The 13397-nt window shown below is 46.9% G+C and overlaps 1 protein-coding gene across 1 annotated transcript in view; it reads right to left on the reverse strand.

Moving 5' to 3' along the window:
* Positions 1-13397, reverse strand: part of LOC102249999 (zinc finger protein 586) — an 84093-nt gene that overhangs the window by 42038 nt on the left and 28658 nt on the right. Inside the window, exons 3-4 of the mRNA XM_014530708.1 lie at positions 4622-4745; positions 3038-3108 (exon numbers count right to left, since the gene is read on the reverse strand). Of these exons, the coding sequence (XP_014386194.1) occupies positions 3038-3108; positions 4622-4742 (192 nt within the window). The 5' untranslated portion in view covers positions 4743-4745. The remainder of the gene's footprint in view (positions 1-3037; positions 3109-4621; positions 4746-13397) is intronic.

Raw genomic sequence — 13397 nt, forward strand, 5'->3', positions numbered from 1 at the left:
GCCATCCGCCACAGCACGGGATCCGGGCCTGCCCTGTCTTGGGCAGGGTGGGCGGGGTGGGCAGGGCAGGCAGCAGCACGATCCGAGCGGCCGCTCTCTGCAGCACGGGATCCGGGCCTGCCATCTGCAACCAGGGGAGGCGGGGCAGACACTGCGGGATTGGGCGTGCTACTTCATTACTGTAATTTTGCTACTGTTATGAATCGTCATGTAAATATTTCATATGCAGGATGTATTTTCATTGTTACAAATTGAACATAATTAATACCTAGTGATTAATCACAAAAACAATATGTAATTATATATGTGTTTTCTGATGGTCTTAGGTGATCCTTGTAAAAGGGTCCTTTGATCCCCCAAAGGGGTCATGACCCACAGGGTGGTGACCCACAGGTTAAGAACCGCTGCCCTAGAAGGACCAGGGGAATCCAAAAAAACCAGAAGATTATTTTCTCTGCCAGTGACACCAGCTACAGGAAACAGTCATGGAGGTCCTCACAAAGTAATCAAAAATTATACAAGCCACAGGCCTGGGAATAATGTGGAATTATGCCCAGAAGAGGCACTTTTCATCTACTTTAACTGCAGTGTCTGCTATGACTATGAAAACAGTGTTTATGTCCCAGTACTAATTCCACCTCAGAGTCTTACAACAAATGACACCAGCCTATGAAATCTCATACATCATGACACATGGCCTCTTTGGAGCATGTGGAGAGGAGTTCCCCTAAACACTGCTGACACTTGTGTAATACATACTGTGAACAGAGAATATACTTCATATCGTTCACAGAAGCACAATAAAGGCCGCCTGTTCAGGGTGACCACTGACCTCTACAATATAAGAAACACCAGACAGCAAATTAGAACCACAAAGTCATGCACACACTCTCTCAAGGCCTTGGTTGGCAACAAAAAAATCTGCCAGTATTGGACAAAGAGTGATTTGTTGCCATCAAGCTGTGCCTTACAATGCACACAAAGTTTGGGACCCACCATATCTGTTCACCTCTCCATGCTGACAGATCACAATTTTCCTTTCATCCCAGGGAGTAAACAGAACCAACAATATTAAAGGTACCAAGAAAAAACACCGTTATATAAAGGTCATACACCAGAGCAGATGACAGCAAGAGATTTGCAGGCTGATGCATTGGAACCTGAAACACTTCCTCACAGCACAATGTGACACCCACAATGTTCCTGTAAGAGGTAGCACTTAGCTGAGGAGGGTGTTCTGGACGAAACCTGGGTCAGGTCAATTCTCTGGTCAGAAATAAAGGAATGAAGATCCACCCAGGAGCTCAGAATATTCATAATTTTCTCAAGCACAACCCCAGAGTATGCAGGGGTTGTGATGGATGCACACTCTTCAGGGGAGCCAGGTGGTAGAGGTGAAATAGCTTCGACACAAACACTTGCAGTGACATCAATCAGGTTGTAGGCCTGAGTAGGTTAGCAAGTCGGATGCGGTTTCTGAAAGCGTCACTTATACCTGAAACTTAGGAGGCATCTAGCAGAGTGTATGTTCTGATAAAGGGGTTTGCATTCAGGTAAATGGGGGTAAAAGCTTCTCCTTTGGTGTTATTCTGAGTGAGAAAGTAAAATATTCCCTGCACATTTAAAGCTTTTCTCCAGCGTGTACTTTCAAGTGTTGAATGAGGACATATTTGAAGCGAAAAGATTCCCCACATTCACTGCACTCATGAGGTTTTTCAGCAGTGTGAACTCTGAGGTGCTGAATGAGGTTAGATATTTGCCGGAAGCACTTCCCACAAACACTACATTCATGCGGCTTTTCTCCGGTGTGAACTCTCTTGTGGGTAAGGAGATGAGTATTTTCCTTAAAAGATTTACCACATTCACTACACTTATATGGTTTTTGTCCAGTGTGAACTTTGTTGTGTTTAGTGAGTGAATACCCGTAATGAAAGGACTTCCCACATTCACTGCACTGATAAGGTTTTTCTCCAGTGTGAATTCTGCTGTGTTTACAGAGGTTAGAGTAGTAACTGAAGAACATCCCACAATCACTACATTGATATGGCTTTTCCCTAGTGTGAACTCTCTGGTGGGCAAAGAGGACATGGCTGCGGCTAAATGATTTTCCACATTCATTACATTTGTAAGGCTTTTCTCCAATGTGAACTCTCTTGTGGACAGAGAGTCCATAACTGCACCTAAATGATTTTCCACATTCACTACATTTGTAAGGTTTTTCTTCACTGTGAACTCTGTGGTGTTTAGTGAGGTGAGACCTTTGACTGAAGGACTTCCCACATTCACTGCACTCATACGGTTTTTCTCCAGTGTGAACTCTCTGGTGTTTTCTGATGGATGACCTGTCACTGAAAAGCTTGCCACAGTCACTGCACTCATACGGTTTTTCTCCAGTGTGAACTCTGTGGTGTCTTGTGAGGGAAGAGCTGTGATTGAACAGCTTCCCACAGTCAGTGCACTCACAGGACTTTTCTCCAGCGTGAATTCTCCTATGTCTATTGAGGTTAAAGATACATGTGAAAAGTTTCCCACATGTATTACACTCATATTTCTCTTCCCCAGAGCAGACGCCCTGATGTTGAACAAGGTTCTGGTGGCGGCTGGCTGCTTTTTTACAGTCATCCCACTGGTGATTCCTTTTTCTTGTGAGAAATTCTTCTGAAATCTCACTACGACTGTGTGGCTCCTCAGTATTGAGAGGGGTCTGGTGCTGGAGAAGCTCTGAGATGGCTGGGAAGTCTTCCCCACCCTCCCTACTGGATGAAGGCAGCCCTGATAAGGAGAAGCTGCACCTGGCCACAGACGAGGCCCCGCCCACAGCTTCTTTCCAGTGCTTCTCTCCACCTGCTTCCCTCTGTGGTCGGTGAGGGTTTGCACTGAAACAGAAGTCTCTCACACATGCGTCACTGAAGAAGGCTTTCTGCTCAAAGTCTGCTGCTTGTGACTCAGTCAGGTGCAGAATGTCTTTTAACACAGAGAAACACCTTCCGCACCGATGGCTCTTCTGGGTTGCTGGAGCTGACTTAAAAGCACTAACCTGTGACTCCACTTGTACAGATACACTCTGCTCAGAACAGGCCTCCGCATCATCCTTTTTATGCCAACAACCTGAAAACAGAAAAATGGTGATGAAATGAATGTCCACTGTGCTGCCAGCGAGAAGTCTCATTGCAAAAGTGTGTCGCATATTAACACGTTGTTTACATGCAATTGTCTGACAGCAAAATATCTGAAGGAAATGTTGATAAGATGCTGTTGCGAAGATCTGGGCCACTGAGGATAACCATATAAGGAAGATCTCAAACAAAATATGAAACAAACATGGCAAGCACCACATGGAACAGAAGCTGGATCGGCTGCTCATGCTTTCTCTAACAGTGTTCAAAAGAGCTTGTCTGCTGGCGACATGGGCAACCTGTACAGAAGGTGGGCTACATCTTATTCCAAGTAAAATTCAAGATATGAAAAGTGGGCTCTAGTGAAGCACGTCTGTACATCTCATAACACATGTGCAGGTCAATATGTGAGAATACCTCAGACAGAGCAGTTCAGAGGAACAGGTGCTGGAAAAGGGGCAAAAAGGTGAAGGTAGCCAGAAACCAGGAAGTCAAAGATTAAAAGATAAGTCAGGGAAGTGTCAAGCATGGGAATGAAATGGTAGAAATATGAGCTGCTGGCAGTGGCACCTCAACCTAAACTCTGTTGGACAAGAGCAGGTTCCTGGTATAATCTAAGCACCACCCTTATGTCATACCTCCCGCGAGTTACAACTCACAAGGGCCAGGCAAACCTTTAGATCATCCTGCATGTTCCCCCTGGGGGAAAAAAAACAGGGTTCTCCTTGCATCTTCTACTGTACAAGCTCATAAAACACAAATATTCTGAGTTCTATAGGAAGACAGCCCTAGCCGGTTTGGCTCAATGGATAGAGCCTCGGCATGCGGACTGAAAGGTCCCAGGTTCGATTCCAGTCAAGGGACAGGCCCCTCAGTTAGGGAGTGTTCAGGAGGCAGCAAGTCAACGATTCTCTCTCATCATTGATATTTCTATCACTCTGTGCCTCTCCCTTCCTCCCTGAAATCAAGAAAATATATTTTTAAAAAAGAAAGAAAGAAAACAGAGGTGAGTAGGCAGCACTGGGCCAGAGCAAGACAGCCTGCAATGGTATTCAGGGAACAGAATATTACAAACAATGGAAGGAGGTCTTTCAAGAACCAGCCATGGTTCTTGAACACCATAAGTGAACACCATAACCTGGCATAGACAGTCACAAAGAGCCTTTTGCTGAAGGAATGGTGCAGAAGTGGAAGCCATGGATGTGGACACAGACACCCTCCCAGAAAGAGAAAGTGCAAGCTGGGCCCATTAACCTATTTGCAACAATCCTGACCCCCAGACACGGCCTGTCCTATCTGAGGCTGTGGGTGTGAGGGCCATTCATGGAGTCCTTTGCTCTGGGCTCTCCACACATGCAGCACTCTCAGCCACAGTGCATTTGACAGGATAATGGGATAAAATGGAAGAGCCCGTGGTCTGGCTGTGGGAGAGAGAAACCTACATTTGGGGAATAAAGGAGGAGAAGAAATCACCTCAGGACACTGGGATAATGTGAAGCTCTTACCAGCAGATGAGACCAGAGCAAACACTTGCAGCATCACATCGCAGTACAGAAGTCTCTGAGCCTCATCCAGGAGCCCCCACTCCTCCTCAGAGAAGGCAATGGCCACGTCCTCGAAGTCCATATCCTGTCGTGATGGGGACAGTTCAGTCCATGATCAGCTTCTCTCCTAGGCTTTACTTTCGTCATACTTCTCGCTCTCCGTATCCATCTGCTCCCTCCACTCCCCACATCACAGAAAATAGCAGGCCTTGCATCCATCAGAATCACTCTCTCCTTATATTCCTACTGATACTGTATCTTCCCACAGCAATAGAGCAGATGCCCAGATTGATTAGACCTGACCTCAGGGCCTCATATTTAGGGTCAGCGCAAAGGGTGTCACCAACACAGGGCACAGATAAATGTTGGCCATAAAGAGAGAGGTGAGTGATTTGACACTGATCCCGTGGGGCGTTATCCTTGTTGTTCAACAGGTTCTCCTTCCAAGACCCGGATAAACAAGCATCACTGGTCACCCTTTCGATTCCAGTCCTAGGGTGCTAAGGCCAACAATTTGCCCTTCCCGTTCCACATAATTCTTTGCATCCCACTTCCCTCATACAGCTTCATTCCCAGAGTCACAACTTCAAAAACAACACATATAGGTCAGGAAGAGGACAGGTTGTTTTCTCATCACCTTTTTTCAAAATTCTAACTCGCCTTCTCGAAACCAGTAGACATATTCAAGCCCAGGTGACACTGATGTGTGCTATCCCATTCCTATTGATCACTGTATCAGCCCAACAACAACAGGCAGGTGTGCACCTATATGACACCTAATTTCTGGACCTGGCATGTAGTGCCACAACAGCCATCTTTTCAGGAGTTACCCTAAAATTCCCCAGTTAACAGCAGAAATGGACTCAACCTTCATTCCCTCTATGGCAATATCAGGAACCTGTGGCCATGAATTCACACTCCCTCTCCAACAGCACATCACTCCTTCTGCCACACCTTTCTCACACCTGCACTCCCGTAGTCCCAGCTCCCATAGACATCTCCTTGGTCTTAGTCATTACTCAGCATGTGTGTTCCAGAGACTGCATGGCAAGTTCAAACAGTATCATGTAATAACCTGACTCTGATTGCCCACATCCAAGGCACAGCCTTCAGTTCTGCTATGAAGGCCTCCCTCCCAACTTCTTTTTTCCTTCAACCTCACCTATTGAGAACCACATCAGATCTCAGTTATCCAGAGCCCACCTCTACTGTTGCTGCACTTGATGTCCCTTCTCCACTCACAGCCTATGGCCCTCTACCCCAGGCTCAGTGAGTCTCACAGATGTCCCCTTGTCTATAAGCAAATCAACCAAACTGGATGCAACACACCAGGCCACACAAGGGGTCACAAGAAATCCGGATGACTGTTTAAGAAGTAAATATGCACTAGCCACAGTCTAACCTTTTTTGAATTACTCTTCTACCTCCAATAAAAATAGGTGACCTTCAACTCCTCCCTGGTCTAGATGGTTATATTTTTAAGTAGTCTTCATCTTGAACTACTCCTCAGAGTTCCAGATGGTCATGAACTGGTCTCTGAAATATCTCATAACTTAAAAGGCAAAAAAGAAGATTTTATATTCCTCATGAACATAACTTTCCCACTATGAATTTCTCCATCTCAGTGATGGTGCTTTCATATCTTCAGGTGCTAAATCCAAACCTTTACATCATCTCTGATTCTTACCTCTCTCTCCAATCCTCAAAATTAGGAAATCCAGGTGGCCACAGCTCTACCTTGATCCATATGCAAACTGCTTCTTCCACACCCACAACCACCACTGTGCTCCAGGTACCCTCACACTCACCAGCACTATCACAGCAGCTTCCGTCCTGGGCTTCCTACCACCGTCCTCACACCCATCCTGTGCATCAGGCTGCAGCCACAGGGAGTCTAGTGAGACCTGGGACAGGTCACCTGCTCTACTGCTCCCATGACCCCAATGACCCCATCACCAGCAGAACACAAACCCAAGTGGCCCCAAAGCTCCTCTGCACTTGGTTCCTGTGCCACTGTTTCCAATTCCTATTTTTTAAAAAATGGACCCCTGCTGGTCCCTGAATCAGCTTAGTCTGCACTCGAAGCCTTTGCACATTCTGGAGCCCATGCGCGGAAGGACCTGTCACACACAATTCCACTGGCTGCCAAAATCAGGTGCCAGCCATCTGACCCTTGACCTGGGCTTAGGATTCTGGGCGTGGTGTCCCTTCAAGGTCCCCAGGTCCAAGGTCCCCCGAGAAGAGGGGCCGACAGCCCCAGGACCCCACGACCTCAGAGGCCACCAGAGAGTGAGGCCCTGACAGGAGCCCCACAGCCCCGTCCCCTCAGCGGCTCTGCACCCGCAGGAACCGGTGGGAACTAAAGGGCTGAGGGCCGGGCACCCACCCCAGGACCCAGGGGCTCGGGCTGCTCAGAGCCCTGGCCCCGCCCCGGGGGGGTGATGCCCGCCGCCCTCGGGGCTCAGTCCAGTGCGCACCTGCCAGTGACCTCATCACCTACAGGGTCCTCCTTCCCGCCCTCCTGCTGGCCTCTCCCGTGTAGTCTATTCTTCCTCTGAGCAGTTTTGAGAAGAGGCTAGAACCCTAACTCACACTAGGTCCCTCTTTGGTTCACAGCCACGGATGGCAGCAGCTTCCTGAAAACAAAAGGAAAAGTCCTCACACAAAACTTCGCTCCGAGGCTGGAGGGTCCGATGGGGTGAGGCCGAGGGGACTCTGTCGGCGGAGAGGAGTCGGGGAGCCTCGGACGCCCCAACACCTCGGGGCTCAGACCGCCCTGAAAGGCAGGGACGCTGCCTCCCACGCCTCCTCCTACTCGCCACCAGAGCGGGAAAGCTTGGGAGTCTGAGAATACACGGGATCCTTAAAAATGGCCACGGGAGGAGGACGCCGGAAGTCCCGCCCTAACCGGATGTGCAGGTCACAAAATGCTCCGAACCCGGCTGACTCTAGCGCAGTGCTTTCTGGGTAATGTAGTTTTAGCAACGACCAAGAGGAAGGCTCATCCCAGCCAAGGACCTTGGTGAGTATTGGTTTGAGGCCCCACACTGGGGGCTGGAGGACAAGATGGGACTGGAGGTCAGCTTAACTGGTGATACTGACAGATCTCTGAGGGGAGAGGGGAGGGAGGCCTGGAATAGAGCCACCAAACATTATATATAGATACAGGGGGAAATGAGAGACATCTGTAATTCTATCAACAATAAAAGTACATATTTTCAAAAAAATATTTTTTGATTGTCAAGGGCGGGGGAAAAAAGGAGACATATGTAATACCCCTTATAGTACTTTAAGCAATAAAACTAAAAAATATATATATATATTTTTAAATACTACAGCCTAGCTGGTGGGACTCAGGGGCATTGACCTATGAACCAGGATGTCATGGTTCTATTCCTGGTCAGGGCACATACATGGGATGCAGTCTCAATTCCCAGGGAGAGGGGAGGTACAGGAAGCAGCCTACCAGTGATTCTCTCTCATCATTGATATTTCTATCTCTCTCTTCCTCTTCCTTCCTCCCTGAAATCAATTAAAAATATTGTTTGAATGTATGACTTAAATCAATTGTACTTAAATCAAACTTTAGAAAAAGGTTTAAAACTTGAGGCTTCCCAATAATTTTACTGTGTTGTTATGAAATTTCTGGAGCATATTTGTTGCAACTGTATCATTTTATTGGAAATAAAATACAATGATGTGCTACTGAAATATTATGTGCATATTCAATGCTTTCACGTTGGCAGTTTAACACTGACCATGATGAGAGTATTTATGCCAGGGAAATTGACAAATTCTACAAACCCAGACTTCATTTAATGTATTAGTAAAGGGTGTCCCAAAATTCACGCAAGAAGTAATTTTGATAGAAAACACAGGTTTATAATTAAAAATTGTAAATTTTTTATTGATTCATAAAGTATAGGGTTATGTAAGGAATAGCATACAATCAGGCAGGCAGGTGAGCAGTTTGGGATGATGAGGGAGGCAGGCAGGCGAGTGGTTAGGGGCGATCAGGCAGGCAGGCGAGTGGTTAGGAGTGATCAAGCAGGCGAATGGTTAGGGGCAATCAGGCAGGCAGGCAGGCAGGCCAGCAGTTAGGAGCCAGTGGTCCTGGATTGCGAGGGATGTCTGATTGCCAGTTTAGGCCCGATGTGGGATCAGACCTAAACCGGCAGTTGGACATTCTCTGAGGGGTCCCAGATTACGAGAGGTTGCAGGCTGGGCTGAGGGACCCCACCCCGCACGAATTTTGTGCACCAGGCCTCTAGTCTCATAATAACAACACCTCCTCAAGGTAGTGCTGTGGGAATGAAATGAGGCCATGCTGAGCTGAGAGCGGTGCCTGCCCCATAGCTAACACTCACAAGGCATTTGCTGTTCTCTTCCTTCCTCAGGCCTGACTAGCTGTCTCTTGCTCGCAAGGGGAAAGGAAGGTGGAGGGGCCTCCCCACCCACAAGTGAGCTCCTGAAGGCAGGGATCTCTGTCATTTTGTTCATGGCAAATACTGGAAGCTCGATAACTGTTTGTTGAATGAATGCATGACCCCTGCTTTGAGGCAGAGGAAGAAATTCAGGACAGGAGGCCCCTCACAGCTCGCTCAGACTCCTTCCCAACCCCAGCCATCTAGTCTGTTCATTCTTCTCATTTTTCCCAACTGTGTCCAAAAAACACCCAGACATGATCCTCAATGACCCCCCTTTATATTCTCACTCGTGCAAAGCTCGGGAATGGACGGTTGCTGTGGTCTAACCAGGAATGGCAGCTCTCTGAGGGGTAGGAGCAAATCCCGCCCCTGCGAGGGAGGGGCAGGGTCCGGATGTGTGCAAGGGCCCAGCTTCTCTTCTTTTTTAAATATATTTTATTGATTTCAGAGAGGAAGGGAGAGGGAGAGAAACATCAATGACGAAAGAGAATCTGATCAGCTGCCTCCTGCACGCCCTCTATACTGGGGATCCAGCCCTCAACCTGGGCCCTCAACCTGTGCCCTGACCAGGAATCGAACCCTCACCTCCTCGTTCATAGGTCAATGCTCAACCACTGAGCCACACCGGCCGGTACTGACTTCTCTTCTTGAATTTACCTCACAGTTGTAGGCTTGTGCGTCACTGACATCACTGTCCTTTTAGAGGAGGGGTCCTCAAACTTTTTAAACAGGGGGCCAGTTCACTGTCCCTCAGACCGTTGGAGGGCCGGACTATAGTTTAAAAAAAAACTATGAACAAATTCCTATGCACACTGCACATATCTTATTTTGAAGTAAAAAAACAAAACGGGAACAAATACAATATTTGTATTTGCATGTGGCCCGCGGGCTGTAGTTTGAGGACCCTTGAAGTATATGGTATAATTTGGCTTCAGTTGTACATAGATTTAAAACTGAGTAAAACATATGTAATACCTTAATCAATAAAAACATAATTTAAAAAACTGAGTAAAACTATTTTTCTTCCAAGAATCAAAACCTATGGCTCCATATGGCAAAGGAGTCACTTGAATCACTGAATGAGGGAAATTCAAGCATTTGTCTTAGATGCTGCGCAGTCCTCCTTCAGTTAAAATAATAAATTTATTTAGACAATTTGAAAAGATTCTGCCCTAGCTGGTTTGGCTCAGCGGATAGAGCATCGGACTGCGGACTGAAGGGTCCCAGGTTCGATTCCGGTCAAGGGCACATGCCTGGGTTGTGGGCTCGATCCCCAGTTGGGGATGTGCAGGAGGCAGCCAATCAATGATTCTCTCTCATCATTGATGTTTCTGTCTCTCTCTCCCTCTCCCTTACTCTCTGAATTCAATAAAAATATTAAAGAAAAAGATTCTTAGCAGATATTCTAACAAAGCAGATAAAAACTGCAAATAAATGTATGAAAAAATGTTCACCATTAAAAATTCTTAGGTAGATGGAATTAAAACAAAAGTGAGTTAACCTTATATGCATTTCCAGGGTTACAATTTGAGAAGGTTAACCATTGTATGTCCTTGCAGAGTAGCAGAAAAATTGGAATTATTATATACTATGGGTTAGGGGGAAAGCAAAGGGAATGACCATATTGGCTAACAGGTTCACATGTCTTAAATATAAAACATTCACCTACACAACAGTTTAATAGTAAAACATGTCTATATAAGAACTGAATGGAAATATTCCCAAAAGATTTATTTATATTACCCCAAACCTAGAAGTAACGAAAAAACATAGATCAATAGATAAAGTGGTTATTCACCGAACACAGTACTACTCAGAAATAGGTAAATTATCTTTTCACATGAGAATTTGTGTTGAATCTCAAAATGACTGTGTACATGGAGGAAACGAGTATTTGTTACAGAGTACACACCAAGTAGTGCCTATAAAATTATGAACAACATGAATTATTCTATTGTAAAAAAGGAGAATCCATGACTGCATGGAGGGCCGAGAAAGGCAGAAAGAGAGATTACAACAGGGTATTAGGAAAATATAGGGTGTGGCAAAAGTAGGTTTAGAGTTGCTGGTATGGAAAATAATACATTAATAAATACTACTACTACTACTACTACTACTACTAATAATAATAATAGGAATAAACTCTGCCCAGGCCAGTGTCCTTAGTTGATTGGGTGTGACCCCATTCACTGAAAGCTCTCTGGTTTGATTTTAGGTCAGTGAAGATCCCCAAATGGATCCCCAGTAGGGGGCGTGCAGGAGGCAGCAGATCTATGTTTATCTCTCCCAGCGTCTTACTCTCCTTCCCTTCAGAAAAAGAATAAAATTACTTTCTAAAATATTTTTTAAAAGAATAATCTCTGTGTTCTGTGAACTTACAACTGTGAGCCTATTGTTGCCCCACCCTGTGTAGGAGTGACAGGTGGGTTTATGTCACATGGGACAGTTTCACAGCTTTATCTCTAGGTCAGGGCTCACCAAAGAGCACACGTGAGAAAGGGGCACTTGGTTGCATGTCAATTCTCATTTGCTGGGGGGAACAGCCTTGCCACTGTTGTCAAGCAGTGAAGACTATGGCCATTGGAATCCGCAGGAATGCTGACTGGTTACAAAAGACACATCCTGGGACGGATTATAGGTTTATCCTTCCTCTAGCTTTGAGGTCATGCCTGTTGAGCAACAACCTTGAGGTCAACACCCTAGAGGGGTCAGGGGAATTAAAAAAACAACACACAGATTATTTTCTCTGCCAGTGACTCCAGCTACAGGAAACAGCAATGGAGGTCCTCACAAAGTAATCAAAGATCATATAAGCCACCAGCCCTGGAATAATGTGGACTTATGTCCAGAAGAGGCACTTTTCATCTACTTTCACTACAGTGTCTGCTCTATGAAAACAGTGTTATTATCCCAATACTAATTCCACCTCAGAGTCTTACAACAAGTGCCACCAGCCTATAAAATCTCATACATCGTGACGCCTGGCCTCTTTGGAGCATGTGGCCAGTAGTTCCCCTAAACATTTCTGACACTTGTGTAATACATACTGCGAACAGGTCCCTCGATAGTTCTCATCCACAAGTGCAGCGATCACTGGGCCTAATTCTCCCTCCTGGCCCCTGTGTCCCGGGTGGCCATGCACCCTCAGTGGACCAGGACCCAGGGGTCCGGAAGTGATGCACTGAGTAGACTCAGGCACCTTCCTCCCTGAGGGGTCAGTGTCGCTTTCACATGGGCAAGGGACACCCCTCTCCAGGGACATCCACTTGCTCATTCCTAGTGGGGGGTTAGGGGCCTAGAAGTCTTTCCCCTCAGCTCCCCCCACATGCACCCACCCACTCATTCCTTCCCAAGGGACCTGGATCCCCAGCTCCTCCACGAAGCCTAGTGTCCTTCACAAACATTCCCCATGCACACTCTCTAACTCCAGTCTGCCATCAGAATCTTCCCCAATTCCTCCCCTTCCCACAGGCTGGGGTTCTATGAACTGACCCTTTTCTTCATCCATCCCTGGTGCCTGTGACGGGACCTCCAGGGGGAAACCAGAGGCCTGGAAGAGCAGCAGCAGAAGGGGCTCACTTGGAGTTGCAGAAGAAGCACATGTGGCCCACTACACCGCCTCTCTGGAGATTGCCTGTTGTTGGGGTGCCCAGACTCAGAAACACACAGAAAACACAAGCACAGAAACACACAGGTACAGAACACCCCCAGCCTCAGCGGGGCACTCAGGGGCCCGGCTTATGTCTAGGGTCATACTGTAGACAGGGGCAATACCCTGAGGGGAACACACACACACACACACACACACACACACACTCCCCCATTTGCAGGAAACCCTCTCACCAATCCTGTTCCAGGTCCCAACCTCTCTGACTCCTCCACCTCACATCCCATAGTATATTGTCCCAGAGTCTGCAGTCCATCACCTCACTTGAGGAGCAAGGGTTTTCTCTGCACAGGCCAAACTCGAGGCGGGAGACCACCTGCAATTCATCCCCCCAAGGTGGTATCATGTGGAGACCAAGCCTTCTGGAAAGGCTTGTATTGCTGAAGGTTCTCCCCATTTAAAACACAGCACCATTTCCTGGGGAATCCACGTGACCTCCAGGACTGGCTGGGGGTGGAATTTTTAAAAAAAAATATATTTTATTGATTTTTTACAGAGAGGAAGGGAGAGGGATAGAGTGTTGGAAAGATCCACGAGAGAGAAACATTAATCAGCCGCCTCCTGCACACCCCCCGTCAGGGCCAGCCTGACAGGTTGAACCGGGCTGAGGTAGGGAGGTGGGAATTGAGAAAAGAAAGAAAGA

Source organism: Myotis brandtii, unplaced genomic scaffold (genome assembly GCF_000412655.1).
Source record: "Myotis brandtii unplaced genomic scaffold, ASM41265v1 scaffold765, whole genome shotgun sequence".
Taxonomy (NCBI): Eukaryota; Metazoa; Chordata; class Mammalia; order Chiroptera; family Vespertilionidae; genus Myotis; species Myotis brandtii.